Here is a 21,477-nt window from a genome sequence, read left to right as displayed (position 1 = left end):
TAGGTTTGCCTTCTTAAATCCCTTCCTCTATCCTTACACACTCAGGTAATACACTGTTTTTAATTTATAGTCTCATGTCAGTAACTAGATCTGCAAAACTTTTCTGCCGGGTTTGAGTTCTATTCTGTTATTTTTAGGAGGATTTCATTAGTAGAGCAAATTTCACCACTGTATGTGCCTTTTGCCAAGTTAAAACACTTTTTTTTCTTTTTTCCCCAGTCCTTCAGTGTTCAGTGATGCTTCAGAAATAATGTCTCAGTATTTTGGTTAGCCAGCTTCTTACTGTGTGATGCACGTAGTCTAGATCTGCTGTTTTGTATGTAGGAGTGTACTTATTTCAAACCTGCCTTTCTTGATCATTGTTTTTAGAATGCCGTAAGTAGTTCTCTATACCTAAACTGTTGCAAATGTCTTTTTTGTTAACAGTTTGAAGCTTTTATTGAAGAAAGCATCCAAGAGGTGCTCTCTTCTTATATAGTACATTTTACCTAGTAATTTTTAAAAGTTTTACAACTATTCGTTAATCCTCAACCTGCATGGACAATAGAGTAACCTTTTAAGATGATTAAAGCTGTCAAGAAGATAAGGGATGAAGAAGGTCAGTGTTGAAAATTCAGTTGGTTTGAACTTAGGCTTTGTTTGCAGTTGTCCCTAGTAAAGCTTCAGATTGCTGCAGCAGAAAGAAGACAGAGGAAAGAAGGTTTTCTTATTTGTTTTTTACAGTTCTGCTGTATAATCAGAGTTTTAATAACTGGCTCCCTCCCCCCCCCCCCTTTTTTTCCTTTCTTTTCATTTATTGGCATGCTGTGACTTGGGCCATATCTGAGGAGAACTCACAGGTTGCATCTGCTCTGAAGCAGCATTCCTGGAAAAAGTGAAGGAAGGAAGGAAGTAGGTGTATGAAAAAGGGGTCAGTGGTAGGAGGCATTGATCTGAGCAAGTCTGTGTATATTGCTTTGGTCTGCACAAAACTCATGAACTAAACATTCCCACCTAGGGCACAGAAAAAAAAGCTGGCAGCCTTTTCCTCTGTTTTGTTGCATGCATACAACCACTCTGCCCCTCTTACTCTACGTCCTGCTTTCTGTCATGGGTTCAAAGCCTTAAATCTTAGAGACTTAAGAATACTTCAACTGAATACTGCTCAGACTTATTCTCCATTTTAGACAACTTAAATTGTCCAGTAGGTAACAGATTTCTCTGAGAATGAGGGACACGGTTAATGTGAGGCAGAACTGTTTCCACAAGACTGCTATTCCATCTGCTGGGAGACTACAGCCTGCTTGCTGTCATGCTCTGCTCTTTTTGAGTGGAAGATGAGTGTTTGATCACTTCAGATTGTTGTCTCTTTTCAGCCATCTGTTAGGTGCAGCAGACTCTCCTCACTGTTTTTGGTACTAAAGCTCAGAGTGGACTTTACAGTATTGTTTTCTGTTTCACAAAACAGAATGGGGTTTGCAAATGGGTCCTAGATAGAAACTGTCATAGTTCAATTACAATCAGTGTGTTTTAAATTTTGTAATGTCTTTCAAAAAGGGGCATCGAGACTGGAACCAGTGAAGCCAGCTTTCCTGCGATTTTTGTGTTTGGCTTTCAGATCAAAGAAAGTAGGATGTCTGGAGAATTACAGCACTTGTAATATCTTTCTTATTCTTCCCTGCTTTGTCACACTCTGCCCTTAAAACCCCTGCAGACTTTCTCCTCTTTACCTATCTTCACAAAACTGTGGGAATTAAGAAACCTCTATTCCACAAATTTGGTTCAAAAAGCAGAAGACAGTCATACATACTATTTGACTGCATAGGAGTGATTCCTGTAGGAAAAACAAGGTAATAGTGATAATGTAATAAGAATTTAGCAGTTACATTTGTTTTAGACAAAGAGAAATAAAAGAGTGTGTATCGGAGACAATTTCCAAGGGAAACTAATATCTCAGCACAACCAACCAAGTAAACATATAAAATTATTATAACTTAATGCAAGGTTTATTACAATTAAAGGTAGAGTAGTTTATTCATTTTGAGTATCCTACAGTTGTTTTCGAATTTTTTTACAAGTACCATTCTAAATACAAATCCATGGCTTCTGGCTTATGTGTACACAAATGTTTGTGTTACCCTTTGGCTTTATGGTACCTATGTGTTTTTAAATTGGATGCCTAAATTAGATGAATCCAGACTTTGGAGCATGGCATGCAGCTACATTCATCTGATTGTTTGGCCTAGTTCCATAACTTGTTTTTTTCTAAAGCTAAAGGTAGATTATTGTACTGAGGGGAAAAAAAATAAAATCAGTATTTAGCAGTTACCAGGAGCCATAGAACTTCATTTTAAGACAGTCATTTTTGCACCTGCTATATGACATCATTGTGGGAGTCCTAGGTGTAGTGGTTTTACATTTTTATACCTCATTTGTTGTAGTTTGTTGTTCTCCTGCTTTGCAAAACATTAGCAAATCCATCAAATGCTCTTTTCTTCTTAACAAAAAAGTGACCCTGAGCTAAATTGGTCTTATTTTTTTGATGGAGTTTTTCACTTAAATTTTGGAGATTGACAGCTGTTGTAGAATTGTTTTCCAGTTCTGTCAAAGTAGTGTCATCCTCCATCTCACTGGAATCGGTCTTTCTGGAGATTGTATTTCCTCTAGTCTTTTGTGGGAATGACCATAAACTGTATTGTATGCTTTCATTAAAGAAGTCTTGTGGAAGTGGTGAGGAATATGCATTTTCTTCACTCTGATCCAATTGGGAATATTTTTCTGTGTTAAAGACTAACTGTGTTTTCCCAGAACAGTTAAGATGATGCAAATCTGCCATAACATTGCAAGCCTTCATTTCTTCAGGCAGGCAACAATTGGTGCTATCTTGTGTTTCTGTATACTCATCACATTCTCTTTTATTAAAGCCATTTTGCATTTTCTCTGCACAAGTCTTAGGCATTTTCACTTGCTTCCCCTGTGGTAATGAGTCCTCTTTCTCAGTAATAACCATAACACATCTTTCAGTTGTGCTTTGAGGCTGAAATTGAAGAGATGATTCATTGATGGCTGTGTTGGAACACAGTAGTGACGTTTTTCTAATGATTTGATTCAAACTCAAATCAATGGGAGTAGATGTAAAATGATTTTTCTCAGATGTACTCATGTTTCTTCTTAATGTAATATCCCCTTCATTGTGATTCTCTTCAGAGGAATTCCTCTCTGTGTGCTCTTCTGCACTGATCTCTGCTGCATTTTCTTTTTGTTCACTGGGACTGAATCTCTGAAAGAGCTGGGGTTGAATGGAAAATTGATACAGCTGCAAGTCTGCCTCTTCAGACGGAGTATTCTCTGTATGTAAGGCATATGTGGGAGAATGTTTTGATGAAACTAACATGATATCATTAAAACTTGTATTTTGATGGCAGAGAGAATCAGAAATAGAGCTTTGAATTGTTGACTCTGGATTGGTAAAAGACCTAAACATACCAGGAACTTTTTGACTAGAAAAAGTGATTGTGTCAGAATCTGACACAGTTACATGATCGCTACATTTGTTAGTGTAAGGTGATTCTGTTTCATACATGGCAGTATCTGATCCATAACTAACAGTGGTTTCAAAATAGGCATTGTTCATGTTTTCATCTTTTCCAATATGCCGAAGTTCAGCAGCAAGGCTTGGAGACTCTGGCACTGTTGAGAACTTACCAGTTTCATTGTTTGTATCAGCTTTTTCTAGTGATGACTGACAGCCTGGGAGATTGTTGCTAGGTTGTCCCAGTTCTAAATCTGCTAAAGAACTGCAGTCGCTCATTGTAAATGAAGTCCCTTCGTCTGAAGAACTATCGCCAAATATGTCTGCTAAAACATCTCTTTCGTTAGTACCTTCTGGTTTATAATATTCTGTAAGAGAATTTTCTCTTGTTAGATGGGCACTTAAATTATTTATATCTTTCTTGCAGCTATTTGGTAAAATAAAATCTCCTGCATCACTGATTTTATTTACTTTACCGTTTACACCAAGCTGTTCATCACAGTTTTGTGTTCTGGGCACAAATGTCATAGCGCTTAGGGGCTCATTATGTGAGATCATTTTTTTCCATTCAGGAGAGTCTGGTGTAGCCTCTGTAATTTCAGGCTGCAGCAGATCAGATTTGTTAGTTATCTCACTGTTCCCAGAGTCCTGTGCATTTATATGTGTTTGTATTCCAGAAAATGGAAAGCCAGTCTCTCCTGTGGAGGGTAAATCTAAATCCGAAGATTCAGTGTGAATTGAATAAGGGTCAGCGTTCAATCTGTTGGGTATGGGAGGGAAACTGCTGTTCTCTGAGTTTTCATTATTTGCATAATTTGAATCTTCATATAATGAAATGTCATTGTTTGTTACTTTTCTTGGTGTTATTTCATTTCTGTTTTTGCAATCCATCCTTACAGAAGATTGTCCATTGTGATCAACATTTATATAATTTTCATTGCTGATACTAGTTGCTTTGTTGTTTGAAAACACTGATTTTTGCTTTGCTTTGATCTCATTACTGCTTTGCTTCTGGTACTTTTCCTCAGTATTTGGTGCATATGCATTGCTATAAACGACACTTTCATACAAACTAGAAGTTTCTGTAGGAAAAATACATGTGTTTTTTAAAGAATTTTCATCACAAATTAACAAATTATTCTGTGTATTTGTTGATTTGCTTGTAGAACACTCTCTGCCCAGAGTTTCATTTGAAAAAGCTTGATTAGAATAAATGTGTTCTGAAGCTGAATTTTTGTTTCTGTGCAGGAGTCTCCACAAGTTCACAAGGTAGGGTCTAGCAAAGGCACCCAGACAAAAAACACAAACAAATGTAATGAACACTGAGAGGCAGATGGCCAATGCAAGGTCTTGTTCCGTTCTTCCTTGTCTAAAAACAGTGTTAGTATCCCGGATTTTTCTAACCAAAGAAGTTGAAAGCTTTTCTTTTACCTCTATATTGTAGATGAGATATTTCTTTCTTGTTGTATTAAAAATACACATATAAAATCCTTCAACATTTCTATCAGCATTGTATATTACTAAATTATTCATTTTATCTAATGTCAAATGAGGAAGACTAATGTCTTTTGAAATTCTGCCAGTAGATGTCCACCAAGAGACGCCATTACCTGAAATAAAAGAAAACATGAATTAAATCTGCCATAAAAGTAGAAAATACTAAGCTTGAGAGGTCAATTTATTTCTATAAAGACATTCTATGACCATCTTTGATTAATCTAACATTATTTATTCTTATGAAATGTTTTCCGTTTATCCGTCCATAATCACTAGATATTGGGCCAAATGTCTGTTAAATCATCTCATGTTTTCCTCTGCACTTAAAATGCAGCACCCACTGTGTCTTACTGCCAATCTTTACAAGAAAAATAGTGTGGGTAGGAGCGGGTAATTGCTGGAATTATGTAAGGATGTTCTGGGTCATACCAGAAACACATGCTAATCTACTTCATGCAAGATCCATGTTCACAGCCAGCCCTTCTTCAGCATGGCATGGTGGCTACATGCAGCTACTAGGTAAAAATTTATTCCACAGTTAACTATCAGTGTTTCAGCTACTGTGATTTTCATGTGGTTTCTGCTTTGACCTTGAAGACCAAGGCTATTTGTATCTACCTATTGGTTATTCCAAACTTCAGCTACTGCAGGAGATAGCTGCTTGTTGGCTTTTGGGTGTACATTTCAAGATTGTGTGTAGATGTTTGCTTTTGGATCTGCTTGGGTTTACAGTACATTTTTGGTCCAATGTGTTTTTCAGTCCAGTGTGTTGCCTTTAATCCCATGATCAGATTTTTCTCTGTGACTTTCCTTGAAAATGAATAAAGCAGGTGGCATATTTGATCGACCCTAGGTACTTTCATTTGGGGATAAAGTGTTCCAAATGGAAAGGTTTATCACCTCTAAGTGCTGTTAGTCAGTTGGAGTTGAACTGTTTTGGCTTACGGCACGTGACAAATACAACTCCTTCTTTAAGTTCTGTTTTCATTTTTCTTCCACATGGGCAAAGTCTTAGCTTTGTAGAATTTGTCATTTGCACTTCAAGTGCTCCCTATTAATTGCGTATGCAGAATTTGTTTACTGAGTGAACTGTGCTGCAGTCTTCAGTGGCTGTACTTCTGTAGAAGAAATATAATTCCCTTTCACATGAAAATAATTTTTCATTTCATTTTGCTGTAACTAAGTACTAGAAACACTATTGCATCCCTTCTCATGTTTCTACATGCCCCAATATGACTGCCCCATAGCTAGTAATTACAATGGTAAGAAAAAAGCCTAATTGTCTCCTGTATCCAAGGATTAATTGATTTATAACATACTTGTTCAAACTTCTTTGTGTGTAATTATATACTAGCATCACTTACTAGTAGGATGCAAGATATGAGGTTAAATTTAAGATGTTTTGGGAGAAACTGACTTTCCCATATTCTAACTGATACAGTACTTTCTAAGCAAATAATTTGCCTGTTAGATTGTTTCTCAGTTATTTTTTGAACCAACTTCTCTTATCATTCTGCATGCATTTGGATTTTAGCAGTGTATGGATAGTCTGTTTTACATACCGCTTGTGTTATCCAAGTCACAGTTTAGCACAGATGTCTTTCCTGTTGGGATTACAGTTGTTTTAAATGAAACACTGTCATTGCAGTTTAAATGGAAACTTGAAAGAGGCAGGAGAGGTTTCAGTGAGATGTTGGCAGATTTATTGCATGAAATATTCCATTTTTCCCTCATTGAGTCAAAAAGAAAATGAATTAAATTTTTGAAAGCATTTAGTCTGCAGTTACATATCCAGGGATGATTTGATGAATCCACTCCAAGTTGAAATATGTTCAAATTGATTAATATATGTGGTGGAAGAGTTGTCAGATCATTTCCACGGAGATCCACGACCTACTTGGAAAGAATTCATTCAAAATTAATTTATCAAGTCTTAGAATGGAATCTGAACTGATGTATTGTCAACAATAACTCTTTTTAGTATAGTGAGCACTTCTAAAGAAATGGGAACAATGCAACTGTTTAGAATTTCAAGTATGTTAGGCTAAGCGTTTTGATTTAGATGAAAAAAGGATTGCACTGTATTTAGCTCTCTTTCATTGTAGAATACTTTTATATGTATGACTGGGAATAGCATACGGTTTTCTTCATGGAATGTCTATTAAATTATGCCCTTGGGTGCAGAAGAGTTTTCTCTTAATGAAATGATGCAGAAGACTTTCAGTCATGAAAACCCCTTATATTTTTTCATGGCTTTCTGGTCTCCTTAGAAATGGCTTCTGCAGCCATATTTCCTCTGAAACTCCTCTGGAATTCTTTCTCAACTCAGCTGTGCTGAAGTAGATAAGGATCTGTGGTATCAATTTAGGGTTTTGGGTTTCTTGAAGGGAATGGAAGAGGGATGTGTATGTACGAGCATATGCAGAAGGAATGGAGGACAAAAAGGATGTGCATGTGTCTAGGAAAGGAGAATGCCATAGAGTGTGGTCCTTGCCCCTTGTGAACCTCCCTGCAGATAGTTACCTATCTATAATACTGTCTTTATGGCACTTTCTTTTCCAAAGTCCTACTTACTGTTAGAAGACCACTGAGATTTTGATTTAATTTGTTTATGTGGCATAGGGATGTGATAATGCTTATCTGTGTACACAAAAATAATTTTTTAAAAATGGCAAAATCGGAACAAACTATTTCATTAGTATCTTATCCCCTTCAGTAAGCATCATAGGAAGATAATGCTTTAATACTTTGTGGCAAAATGAGATGATATATATATATATATGTGCATGTATGTGTATATATAATACTCGTATGTACATGTACATGCACTGAATCAACTAATGACCAATTTATGCTTGGATTAAGTATGAAAGATGGGTAGCTAAAATCTAGTGTGTACTTGATTAAGAGTACTTAAATGTATTCCTAAATTTAGTGCTTTTCTGCTCAAGTCCTCTTTCAACTCACAGAAAACTATTAGACTCTCCTAGATAACTTCTGTACTGACTTTCACATATTTGTGTATACTATTTTTCTTTACATACTGAACATACTAAAAAGCCTGCACTGCACAATGCAGTGTAGTATAGAGATGTGGAGGCAGCTGAGTAACAATAATAGTTTGGCTACTGTAGCAGCAGCAACACCTTTTGGAGTTTACCTGTCTTGCCAGAAAGCAGTTTGCAGGGTAGATGGATCTTTGTTCACAATACCTAGCAGGAAAAATAAAACTGATGTGCATGTATTAAATTGTAGAAAATGTGGTGTTTGGCCATTAAGATGGGTGGATGGATAAATGAATGAATGTTGGGACCTTTGCTAAAATAGGTATCCTACACAAGGTAAAGTTATTGATAAAATTAATTCCATCCTGTAGTGGATCCATAGCCAGTAACCACTGGTTTTCCCCCTCCCCCTGCACATGAATAATCCAAGTTTTAAATTAACTAGGTCCTACCTTGCTCCAACACATTGGCCTAAAGCACAGTATGTATGGCATAGCATGCGTGCTACTTCATATCTGTTGCTATCTGGCCATATTCTGACTTCTGTCATTTAAAGCTGTCCCTGCTTTTTATATAAATCTGTTTATGTAAATCTGTAAAATCTCTTTACAAGCTTTTCATATCAGACAGACTGCATGTGCCCTAATAAGTTTAAATGAACATAAAACAGTATTGTGAGTCAAAGACAGATGATGCTAAAAAATCAGACTGCTTTAAAATATCTACAGGAAAAGTAAATCACATATTGTACTGTTCTCCAGTTATGGATTGAAGTTTGTGCCATAGATAAGTGGTTTTATTTTAAGGATGTATTTTGTATAGTTAAGAGTGTGCATGTCTATATATTAAAAACAAATATATACAAATAATGGTTATTTTCACCATTAGCTTTAATTTTATAATTGTATGCTAATATAATAAAGACTAATATCATCTTTGCTGAATAGTTGATAATTAGTATCTTGAACAAGGATTAATACAAAACATGTAAGCCAATATTACAACTGTTTCTAACCTGTAATTTGTTGAGATCCTTGAAGGCATCTGGATGAATTTTAGTTATCTTGTTGTCTTGTAAGTAGATATTCTTCAGTTGTGAACAGTTTTGAAAATCATTCAAATCAATCTGTAATATGTCATTGGATGACAAATGGACAGTTTGTAAAGACTGCAGCATTCCTAGTCCTAAGAAAAACAAAATTTTTTTTACATCTTATATTCTTGTTTTTCTCATTGCATCAAGCAGCTTTTTAAAAATTCTTTGCAACAACGTTCCTTCAATTACTGTCTGTTGCAACCAGTGGCTGCAGGCTTTGATTTATCATGTCTTTTCTATTCAATGGTGTTATCCCATTTTAACAGTTGTGTAGCATCAACAGCAGGCACTTTAATATATTCACAAATCAATGCATGCTTTTTAAAATTCAGACATCCATAAAAGCAGTAACATGACCATGATCTCTGTACTTTGAGCACGCCTCTGGAGAATTAGAGATGGGAAAGGAGGAGTGTGAAAAAGGGTAGAATACACCCTGTTTTTTAAAGCATAATATGTTCATAGCAAATGAAAGGGAGAGTGCAAAAAGTAATAAAACTTCTCCTATTCATTGCCATCTTCAAGTTCATGCACATTTTTCATATGTGGAATTATTTGAACCACATTCATAGGACATAAAGCTGACTGAAAACTAAAACTTGTTTTTGTTGATTATGGCTGTGTGCCTGTGAAATATTAAGCATGTCAGCTTATTTGCCAGTGTTTCCTGGTTATGATAGCATCTGTCTTGCATACGTGGCTGTCTTAAAAGCTAGGGATACCTCATTTTTCTAAGACACTGTGCAGGGAGCCTTTATAACTCTAGCCTGCAAATTCCAATTGGAAAGCTGGCACCTGAATGTTCAGCATGATCACAGTTTTGTAACATCTGTGTCACTCGTGAGTGATTTTTTTGATCGTAGGGCATTGTTTAGAAGCTACTAGTTCTCCTTAAAAATTTTGCCCTTGGTGTCATCAAGTTTACAGGAAATCCTGAATTCCAGTTTGCTCTTTCTGTTTGCTGAGTAACTATCTCTGGGCTTATTGCGAAAGGCTGATGGAGTAATTCATTCCTACTGTAAATTTAGAGGCAGGTAGTATGAAAAGCATTCAGAGCTTCTGGTAGTTCCATTAATTCTTCCTTGCACCTTTATGAAGATTTGCAGGTTGCCTGCTTGAAGCTACATTTGTGCCAAAAAGGTACGGTGGTATGGCACTGATGGTTTGCGGCCAGATCTCTGGAGTGTTGAGAGAAGGATTTCTTTATAGTCAAAACCCCTACTTCAGAATTTAAGTTTGAGTTTCTTATGATGTCTCCCATACCAGAGCTTAAAAAACAGAAGGCTAATGAAGTATTTTGGAGAATGAAAATAAAGTTCTGAACACGTATTTCATCGATACATTTTATAATATAAGCTCTTTCTGTACTTTCCACAAGGAAACCTTACAGATACTTACATATACACTTAGCAAAATAATGAAGCAGAACAGTTTAATGCATGCCAGAGAATTATTTGGTATAAAAAAAGGGGAATGATGGACCTTCTAGAACCCTGTGCAATTTCAGAATTACTCTCTGACTTTGTGAGATACACCATTTTTTTCCCCTGGTACTTGTGAAGTTCAATACTAATGAATATGATGGTCTTATCAGATCAGTAAAATTCAGCAAACAAATATATAGGGTCGGGTTGCTTATACTGTGGCTTTTGCTTCTTTTAAGCACTTTTTGAACAATGTGAATTGTCTGTTTCTGAGGGCACAGGCTGTCATAAAGGGTATGCCTAGCATACTTCAGTGACTAGCAAATACTTTCTAAAAGTTCGTTGAAGACTTAATTCCCTCTTGTTAACAGGTGTCACTTTGGGTGTTTTCTTTTGAAAATATTAACAAATGGCAGTAATTGAATTGGACAAAATTTTTTCCTGCCTTTGTGAAATACTGAAATGGGAACAAGTTTTAAAGAGCATCGACTTTCTTCTGAACAGTAGTATGAAATCCCTTATCTGTCATTTTCTTGATGTTAAGGTTCACAATAGGGACTTGGAGGCTGATGTTTTAATTCCAAATGTTTTTATTTCCCTTTCTATAAAACAAGGAAAAAATACTCCTTGGCCTCTTGGAGGATAAATTTGGTAATGTTTGACTGGCACTAAGGTATTTTAATTCCAAAGACTGTATAAAAAAAACCCAGCCAACCCCAAAGAACCCATTTGCTCTAGTCTCTCTATTTGCACTCGAGAAACTTTCTCCCACCTTAAACATAACTAAATGAGAGGGTTGCATTCCAAAGCCAGTAAGATGTATGAAATTATATCTAAAATTAACTTTTCTCTTGGGTGATGTACTTAAAGGTTTTGAAATACTTACCTCTAGGAATTGTATTAAGATTGTTTCTTTCAACTGATAATACTTTCAAAGCAGGCAAGAGATGATAGGCTTCTCTGTACTTTTCAGACACATGTGCAGGTGTAGGTATGTCCAGTGTGAGGGTGTTGATGGCATTACCATTGAGGTTTAGAGTTTCTAAAACTGGTAAGTTTCTAAGAGTGGTAAAGGAGACTTCAGAAATCAGGTTGTTACTGAGATTCAGGTGTTTCAGCATCCATTTTTCATTTCTGCCATTGGTGCACAGGAATGTTTTAATGTTGTTGTAACTTAAATCAGCTGTTACCACTGTTTGTGATATATCTTCTGGAATAGCAGATATTCCAGTAAATGAACAGTTCACTAAGAACTTCCCATCCCACCAGCAGTCTGAATGATGAGAGATATCAGAAAGAATCTGGTGTGACTTGGTGTCCGTCAGTCCAGGAAGGTTAAAGTAAAGGAGCACAGCTATGACACTCAAATGAAGGCTATCCATAATATCTATATGTAAGATGTAAAATTATGGTAAGTTCAACATAACTACAATCACATAGAAAGCAGAAATACTTTTAACATTCAAAAAAACAAGAAACAAATACCCAAACCACTGCCAATGTTCTGCCTTAAACATACAGTTTTGGACTCTTAGGTATTTTTCAAAAAGCATATTCAGAAATTGGTAACCTTCCCCCCCCCCCCCCCCCCCCACTTTTCCCCAAAACAATCCAAACTTTTTCTTACTTTTTCCTGTCCTTAACTCAAGAAACACAACTCTTCAGGAACTCGAGAACTAAAAACAATGGAGACTTTTGAACTAACTTCTGGTATCATATACTATTATCACTGAGCAAAGTCCACCAGTTATAATGTATGACAAATAGACATGGAATGGTTTTCATACTTTCAGTTAGTAACTAGCTTCACTGTCAATAACACAATGTATCTTTAATGAGACTACATTCTTGCAAGTAACACTTCTAAGCCACAGTTGTGTCTTAGAATTTATTGTTCCATTTCAAAACAAAGGTGAGAAATTCAATTGTCTTATTGAAACAACCACCACCTTTACAAATGCAGAGAATTCTTCACATGTAAGTTGTTTTAAAGTACAGTGCTCTATTTTATACAGGCGTGTAGTCTGTATTTCAAACACGTCTAGACTCTCAAGTGCATCTGCAGGATTAAAAGAAATGTGTCACACTTTTAAACAAGTACAGAAAAATGTATGTTAAGCAGTTAGAAGATAAACCACAAAAAATGCACAACACAGCATGTACGGCATCAATGTTTCTCAAATTCTGTAGTGAAAGCAATAAAATACATTAACAATACATAAATAATGGCTAACAAATTGATAATTTATATTAATTGGTATCTGTATGATTGGTTTTGCTAGTTTGTTGACTAAAAATCCACACTTCAAAAACAATTCTCCAAACCATAATTTAAAAGTAGCTTTGCAAGAAATTTTTCAGCTATATTGCATGTAGTATTTTAATAAGAGTTCTGAAAATTACTGGTATAGAATCCAATATTTGCATATAGGCATATCAGTATTAACCATACAAGCTATAATGTGTCCTTTATATGTAGTCTATTTGGTCGAAGCAGTATTTGTTATTTACCAAGATCTATTTCAGCTTTGAGGGTTCTGCTGATACTACTATTAAAAGAGCAAAAGTTCTGTTATGGTTTGTTTCCTCCACTTAATTGCAACAAATACTAATTATGGCACCATTTAGACCAGGAAAGATGTATGCATGCATGGTTTCAGCAAAATCTTTATTGACATGATTAATACCAACTGTAGTAAAACTACAAATGCAGTGTGCAAAATGTGAGCACTTTTCCATAATCTTTACTGTGAGCAATTAAGTGACTTATTTTATTCCATTTTTGTTCAAAATAACCCTGACTCCCATCTGAGCATCAAAACTTTGCTGTGCTTTTATGCAGTTTTAATGACATACTTCCCTCATGTGACCCCTCTGACCTGCTGTGTGGCATAATGCCTGACCTACAGATCCCCCCTCTAAAATCACTTCCACCCATTTAGCTCCTACTGACTTCTAGTCAAAGGCAGGAATCAAGACCTTAGATAGGAAGTTCCTTGCAGCAGGGACTGACTTGTCCTTTGTGGAATTCTGTGTACTTGGAAGCTATAAAACATCGTAATTTGTCTTCCCATAACAAATAAAAAATTCAATCTGAAGTTAATATGTAACATTTGTAAAACTTTTAGGAAGCAAAGTGTGTGCTTATCTAGAAAGCTTGTCAAGTGCTTGTCAAGTCACCTTTGTGGCCTTCGTTAAGGTTACTTGATGCTACTGCAGATAATACTTTAAACTAAAAAAACCACATCTTATAATGAGCTGGTCTGTTTTTAGCACAAAACACCTTATCTCTCCAAAGTAGTTATAAGGCTATAATAATTTCTGTAAGGTCTCAGTTCATCATATACAAAGTTTCACTGTTGACAAATTCAGATACACGTTTACTGTGCTGTCATGGGATCCAATACCATCACATTTAGAATTACAGACTTGCAGTTTTGTTAAATTCAGAATTTAATTCTGAGGTTCTCAGTAATGCATTGGTACTCATATTTGTGGGAAAGAGAGACCTAATCTCAAACACTGTTGCTTATAGCCATGCCATGCTTTAGCTTATCAGCTGTTAAAAAACAAATTAATATATTGTTCACATTAAAGCACCCAGGAAAATACTTTTGAGTAGAGAGCAAATTATCAGTACATATTAAAAAAAATAAATACTTCACATAAATCAAGCAAGTGTAGAATACCTAAACTGCCCAGATATTATGGAGCTCGAGAAACACGTGAGTAATTACAATTTGCACTATTAACCAGCTAGAATATTTCAAAATTAAAATTATATTTCCATACTATATATTATTTTGCAAATATTATTAATGGTAGAATAATTTTTTTTTAACTCCATGAGACTACATGGTAGAAGTAACGCAATATTTAAAAGTGAATCTGCCACTGTCTGTCTTTTAGTGCACACATGGTAGACCACTTAATTTGGAGAGAAATCTTTATATCAATCTTTGGTAAGAGAGAGAGTAGAGGACACAAAGTTTGCCACTTCAACCATCCTAGACAAGTCTGCTTCAAACAGCACGTTGATGTTCCTGTTGAAGTACTTCAAATTGCTGTTTTGTTCTCAGCAATCTTCAAGGAATTGGGAGGCAGGACAAAAACCTGCTTTAGAGACAACTGAAGGCAGTCAATATCATTTCTAAGATCATGTTGCCTTTAAATAAATTCTGTTGGTCCCAATTCAGGAAGGTACTTCAGTATGCATGTAAATTGAAACATGTTACAGCACCTTACTAAATTAGAGCCACTATTAGGACAAATGCGATGATGAAATAATATTGCTGAGCATAACCTGTGTTTAAAAAAATAATACAATCAGTGTTAGTCTAAACTGCTGTAAAAACAGAAATGCTTCAAGGCATGCAATTACTTCATACAAACAAATGTAAACACAGACGAGAACTCTCCGGGTAGTGCTTTGTGTTTTAGTGTGTGGCTCCACATGGATTGACCGAAGTCTGACAACCCATGTTATATCCTGCCACTTGAACCTTGAAGAGTGTTCCATCTGCGCACATACAGAGCTTGAAACGCAACCAGTTACCATTATTAAACTGTTCCCCAAAAGAAGAACTTGGCAATCGCGATGGGCTGACCATCACAGTTCCATTCAGGATAATGCTGTTTTCCTATTAAGAGGAAGAAGAAAAAATAAAAGTACAACCTTTTATGTAACCAAGGCAACCTGTTTTTGAAAAGGACAAGTTTAACCAATAAATCACATCATTAGGATGGCTGTAGAACTCAACAGAATAACATTTTTTTTAAATCTATAAGGGAAAGTTTCATTTTTAAATTAAATGTGCGAGTAACATCTACCAATTTCTCAATTATAAGCAGGAAAGTATTTTGCTATTCCAGTGGTAGGTTGCTATTGAGAGAGATGATAGTAGTATGATATATAGTTCTTCACTTTAGTGAGCTATTAGCCAACACAGTAAAACTAAAAATCTATACATGAAATGGAAATCAAGGTTTGAACTTATATTTCCAGATGCACATATGTTTATTTCCCCCCTCCCCTTCAACATTTTTCCTCATTTTATATGCTCTACAGTCTTAACCTCAAAAAAGCTTAAATGAATGCTGATGAATCTTGCTGTGATAGCTCATGAAGGTACTGATCCTAACTGTACACTCTGCTCCTCTGTCAAAAGTAGCTGCTTGCAATAAAGCTTCCAGAAGGGGATATGTATTTCCTTTGGTGTCTATTTCAGTGCAGAGGTCCATAGCTTAGCTTTAATTGCTTTGTGAGTTTGTAGCATTTTACAGGAGTAAATCATTGTTATCTTGCAACTATTGAACCATTAGTTAAAAGCAAGATAATAATCCACCTTTTTCAAGTCCTACCAAATACACCAACTGCAACTAAACTTTTGTGCATGACTATTTAATATAAAGTTTGAATCCATACAAAACTACGAGTTTACTCTCTGCCTATATTTGAAACTAAGCTGCTCAAATGCTGATCTGAAATACTTACTGCTTTAAGTTCCATGTTACCTCCCATGCGAAACTCAATGGTCTTGCCTGTAATGAAAACTCCTTCATTTCCACGGACAATAGCACGTCCATCAACCTTTATGTTTAGATCACTAGTTGCGTTGCTGGTAATCTAAGAACATAAAGAAAAAGAAAGAATATTACAGATCAATGAAAAAGTACCACTTGGGTTTGTTTGAGTAACTTTTATTATGTTAAAAATATTGTTAAATAATTTAATAAAAAATATAAATGTATTTTGCACCCTCCTCCCACTATGCCTGTAAAACTTCCGCCTATTTGTTACTTTCTGCGTTTACATAAAGAAACAAGGCTTACCTAAGTTTGGAAATATGTAAAATAGTTTATTGCTTGCAAATCATTTGATTGCAAAAAAATTTTAACAATTTACATGGAAGAGTTATATGGGATATATAACTAATACTGGTAGCAAATACAACATTCCTATAAACAGTGATCACATAAACTTATTTTTCTGTATCCATTTAATTTGGTCTTCCATTTAAAGTTATAGTTGTTTTTTTTGTTGCTGAAGCATACTAGTTAACTGTTAGCCTGCAGAGGAAACACAAAAAATAACAAGCTAAGTTCTCTTTTTTGCCCGTCCTTAATAGGATTGGTCACTGCTTCCCAAGACACACTTCACCCTCTGTAAATCTACTGACACTACTACTGTTATATAGTAGAACTATGGACTGTATTCTATCTGTAAGCATTTATTATGAGTGATATGCAAGAAATAAATTTTAGTCTAACATTAAGATCAACACTTTTAATGCATGCATACTGATATTCAGGCTTTTTAGTCTTCTGATAAGAACATGTTTAACCCGGAAGCCCTAAACTAATGGAACTTCTATCATGCTATTTCTGTTCTCTACACTTTCACTCAGACTTCTAAAAATCTGATTGTAATAACATTTATCACCAATGAAAAGAAAATGATGCATGAAATTCTGGTAGTTATTTTTTTAAGTAATTAGAAACAGAGAGCTTTTCAGAGATATTCTCTTTTGAAATAGTTATCTGTGCACAGACACATAAATGCTTAATAAAAACATACACAGGCTTTCTAATCCTGATAATGGAGGTAGTATGGTATTGTAGATGTTACACTCATTTACTAGTATCAGTTTTAATTTATATTGTACTTTTAAAGATGACTTAGGTTTTCAAAGCTGCATTTTTTAGCTATATTAATCAAATTTCTAAACATGCTTGAAATATCAGATTACAATACAGACATTATTCTACAGTGAAGGAAATTCTGTGATTAACTTTTGCAAAGAGTAAGTGATGGTTTAAAAAAAAGGCATACCCTCTCTGTAGAAGCCTTTTGTACATTCAAGATTTTAACTCCATTTGGCAGATGAAACTCATGAGTTTCATAGTCTGTGCTGAACAAGGTGTTTTGTGTCCGTGGGTCAACAAATTCCATGCCAATATCACTTGTAATAGAAGTTTTGTCCTTCTCCACACTAAGCTTTGTTGTTCCCTGCTGAAATACAATCTTCAGAAAAAAAGTCTTAAGTTAATGATGTTTCAAAGGTAATGTTTATTCATAATGTGAGCATAATTCCATAGTGTAGCTCATAAACTTTCAATTCGTGATATAACTTACAGGCTGATTATTTCCAGTAATCACCAAATCTTCATTACGTCTGCCTCCTACAGTGCTTTTATATAACGGATGTATAACACCCATGTCAGAAACTTGCTTAAACCTCAGTAAGCCACTCTCGTGGAACTCCATACTGTCACAGCCGTTGGGACCAATTCGAATCACAGCCCAGATAACAAGTGTAATCTGAAACAGAAACACACATTTTTTAAAGCTTACTTTGATCATTCAGGTCTTCCTGCACAGACTATTCTACTAACAGATGTTATAAATGAAATAATTAATGCTAGTGTTTAAGTGAGTTGTAGGGGTAAATTTACTTTAGTAAATTTAATTTCTACTAGAAACATTAGCATACATTTAATTATAAAATGCATTTTGCATGACTTTTCACACTCATCTGAAATGATAATATGCGTGTGTGTATATATATATGCACATGCACACATATGTTTAAAATTAGATCATGTCTACATTTAAATCTTTTTCCTGTTTAAGGGTAAGCATGGTATCATAAGCTAAACAGTTCTGCAGAACACAGTATTGCAACTCAGGATATACTTACTTACCTTTGAACTACAAGAAAGCGCCTTCTGATGTGGCTGTCTAGTTATGAAAAATGATTCACTACTTTTCATTGTCCAAGCAACAAAAAGGTGGTTCAGTGAATAGTAGTAATGACCAAGAGGAGAGGTTTAAACTACAGTGGCTGATTAATTCTGAACGATCATGTGCAGTTCAGTTATTGTACATACAGTGTTCCTGCCTGAACAATTATCCTGAATGCATTTGTACCGCACAAATAACACTTCTTCACACACTTGCTGTAAAGTTTTGAGAATGGATAGAGCCTTTCCAAGTTCCTAATCCTGTGCTGGATAACAGGTAGGTTCCATGCTGAGACTAAGACACTGGAATAGTGATGTCTAAACTGGTAAGATTTTCCTGTCTAATCTTGTTCAGACTACAAAAGAGCAAAAGGGAGAGAAGAAAAATGAGAAGTCTCCAGTACATTTTAAGTGCTTTGCAGCCACACTGGAGTAAATTTTCTCTCTCTAATAAACAATCAAAATGAAATATATCCCAATGTTGCTTACAGCCTCAGTATTATACTCACAATCAAATTGATGACAGCCAAAATGAAAAGAAGAATGATCACACAAATGGCCAAGTTGCCTTTCCTGCCACGTAAGCCTGTCTTATGGAGACGGTCTTCATCAATTGGAATGTATCCCGCTTTAAAGTTACTGTTGTGCTCCTTATTAACATTCCTGCGTTCTACAGCCTTCTCACGCATAGACTTCTTCACAGGGCCGTTAGAACTTTGCTATAATTCAAAACATGGATTAGCTGTTACAAGGCTCATAATTCACCAAAACCATACATATGTATGTATGTGGGGGGGCAGGGAGGGGAATAAAAATCAAGAATGTGAACAGATTGGAGGAACATACAAGATAGTATATTTGATACTATATTTCGATCTGCCACTCTGTATGTATGCTATCCATTTATGCAATGTGCAATCTATGCTAAGACTACCACTAATATTAGAATCTAAGTATTTTCAGACAATTTATAAATGTTTTTATGTCTCATTTTTTATGGCATCAGCTATGAATTATTAGTGAAACTACTGCAGTTAAGTAAAAAGGATTTAGCTGTAAAAGAACTTCAAGTTTTTACCTCTTGGGGATGATACAGCACACAATCCTGCAGGTCATTTACCACCACACAAGATTTTAGTTGCCTCTACACTAGTGCAGGAGTCTCAGTGAGTTTATCTAAAAATTTCAGGAGTGTGGTGAGTGAGGAGTGTGAGCTACTAAGTTACTCTGATAGCACGCAGTTTACAGTCAACTTCTATTACTTGCATGCAGCATTAAGAAAAGGAAAAATACTCTAAGGCCTCAAACCTGCTGTGGAGGGAAGTTGGCCAGCATAGCTTTACCTTACTGTCTTGAAGAGATTAGATTGCAAGGTGTATCCTGTGAATTTGACAAATTAACATGCAGAGGAAAGTCTCACAGATATTCATAGGGAGAGAAATTTAGATGCATTTTCATAACTTTGAACAAAATTTTGTTCCACCTTCCTCGACTGCAGTTAGTTGCTGTTTTAGGGTTCAGTTCTTCAGGCAAAGCGTTGATTTTTTTGATGGCCTTAGATTTGCTCATCTGAAACGCATCATGAAGCTGCACCTTAAGCTTGCTATACTCTGTGTGTGTGTATACACTAATGTAAAGGGTAAAAATGTCTTCTGCTTTCCTTATTGTTGAAGAAGGAGATGATGTCCAGAAAGAGGTTTCCTTGGTGACACTCTGGAAGCCACCGTAACCCTACGAAAACTCAGAATTAGGTAGGGAAACAGTCTGAGAGGTTGGGATTCTGTGGAAAAAAAGACAGAAATCTTGCACAACGGGGTAGTAATTTTTTTGTCCAAAGGATCCTGTGTTCTTGAAAGCATTTCATGGTGAGACAAAACTCAGATTCAGTTTTTCACCTGGTAAGGCAGGACAAGAGAAAACAGTGCCAGGACTGACAGAATGTCACTGGCATGGCTATTGCTAGATTAAGCGCTGTGACATCCATGCGAAGCTGGGCGGTGCCTCCTGAGGCACCAGAGACTCAGTTTGGAGAGAATCCCCGAGGAGCCGTGGGCTTCTTACCTGCTAATGCCAAAGACAGCACACACACACACACACACACGTATGCACTCAGTCCCAGCCCTCGTACAGCTCCCTTCTCTCTTCCAGCTGCAGCTAAGCCCTGCGTGGACAGAGTCAGGCACCGCGCGCGCCCCTCCGCACAAGGACGGTACTCCTTTCGGGAAATGAGCTTTCACTGAAGTGCGAGAACTCAGATGCTGAGACTGGAGCTGAATCTGAGCTTAAGCCTTATTTACACACTGCCTCTGAGCTGTCCCACTCGCACTAAGTAAGGGAGATGACTCATGTCGGAGGTCTATTTATACCAGCCGCACCAGCTAGCTGCTCCCCGAGCCACAGATTCGTGGCAGGTATCCGATTACCCAGGGCAGCGGCAGCCCTGTGCAGGCACGCCGGGACATTCATTACCGACATTCAGATTCTGGAAACAGCGTTTCCCCTCCACTGTACGAGCTCACACCGCCGAGCCCGGCCGAGCTCCGGCCCCGGCGCGCACGCCCCGCGGCACGCCCGCAGCCCAGCCCGCGGGGCCCCGCAGCGGCGGCTCGGCGCGGCCCTCCTCGAGCCCGCGCCGCGGAGATTTCCGGGGCGGGGGGAGCCCGCGGGGCGCGGCCGCCGCCCGCGACGAGCCCCGGCGCCGCCCGAGGGCCCCCTGCGCCGCAGGAGCCCCGGCCCCCGCCGCCGCCCAGCCGCCGGGCCTCGCTGCCCCCTCCCCGCGGCGACGGGCCGCGGCGGGGCGGCCCCGCTGCCTCCCCGCGCCTGCGTCCCCGCGGCCACAGACCTGCTCGGGGCCGGCCGCCGCCATCTTCCTCCGCTCGGGCTGCCGCGGCGGCGGCGGCGGCCGCGCCCCCCCAGCGCCCCTCGCCCCCTGGCGGCGCGGCGGGAGCCGGCGGGAGGCGGTGCTAGGCGGCGCTCCGCGCCCCCGGGGATCCCGCGACGCAGGGCCCCCCGCACGAAGGGGCTCGCGGGGCCGCAGCTGCGGCCTGCGGCGCCCGGGCGGGACTCCTCCGCCGGGCCTCGCAGGCAGGTGGGTGTTGGGGAAACCAACGAATAACGCTGTTTCCTAGCGGCGCTCTCACGGCTGGCGTTTAGGCCTAGGTTATGGACTGGCAAGAAACAAAACGGATAAAACGGAGGTCG

General features: G+C 37.6%; 2 protein-coding genes across 7 annotated transcripts; both read right to left on the bottom strand.

Moving 5' to 3' along the window:
• Nucleotides 1–1,960: 1,960 nt before the first annotated feature.
• On the bottom strand, nucleotides 1,961–12,281 carry LRRC66 (leucine rich repeat containing 66). Of its 2 annotated transcripts, XM_026093668.2 has the most exons (5): nucleotides 12,161–12,281; nucleotides 11,420–11,920; nucleotides 9,029–9,198; nucleotides 6,571–6,901; nucleotides 1,961–5,121 (listed from the first exon to the last, which is right to left on the bottom strand). In XM_026093668.2, exons 2-5 carry the CDS (start codon nucleotides 11,913–11,915, stop codon nucleotides 2,408–2,410), a joined length of 3,711 nt encoding a protein of 1,236 aa, XP_025949453.2. In that variant the 5' UTR covers nucleotides 11,916–11,920; nucleotides 12,161–12,281; the 3' UTR covers nucleotides 1,961–2,407. The 2 variants fall into 2 exon arrangements, with proteins under 2 accessions (XP_025949453.2, XP_025949454.2); XM_026093669.2 differs by lacking the exon at nucleotides 12,161–12,281 and having other exon boundaries at nucleotides 11,420–12,120.
• Nucleotides 12,282–12,407: 126 nt separating this feature from the next.
• SGCB (sarcoglycan beta) lies at nucleotides 12,408–21,255 on the bottom strand. Of its 5 annotated transcripts, none has more exons than XM_064511164.1 (7): nucleotides 21,119–21,221; nucleotides 19,760–20,056; nucleotides 18,786–18,995; nucleotides 17,669–17,854; nucleotides 17,366–17,557; nucleotides 16,028–16,159; nucleotides 12,408–15,173 (listed from the first exon to the last, which is right to left on the bottom strand). In XM_064511164.1, exons 3-7 carry the CDS (start codon nucleotides 18,963–18,965, stop codon nucleotides 14,970–14,972), a joined length of 894 nt encoding a protein of 297 aa, XP_064367234.1. In that variant the 5' UTR covers nucleotides 18,966–18,995; nucleotides 19,760–20,056; nucleotides 21,119–21,221; the 3' UTR covers nucleotides 12,408–14,969. The 5 variants fall into 5 exon arrangements, with proteins under 5 accessions (XP_064367234.1, XP_064367235.1, XP_064367233.1 ...); XM_064511165.1 differs by having other exon boundaries at nucleotides 19,760–20,007; nucleotides 21,119–21,179; XM_064511163.1 differs by lacking the exon at nucleotides 19,760–20,056 and having other exon boundaries at nucleotides 21,119–21,255.
• Between the last annotated feature and the right edge of the window lie 222 nt (nucleotides 21,256–21,477).

This window comes from Dromaius novaehollandiae, chromosome 4, assembly GCF_036370855.1.
Source record: "Dromaius novaehollandiae isolate bDroNov1 chromosome 4, bDroNov1.hap1, whole genome shotgun sequence".
Taxonomy (NCBI): Eukaryota; Metazoa; Chordata; class Aves; order Casuariiformes; family Dromaiidae; genus Dromaius; species Dromaius novaehollandiae.
This window is presented reverse-complemented; position numbering and strand designations above follow the sequence as displayed.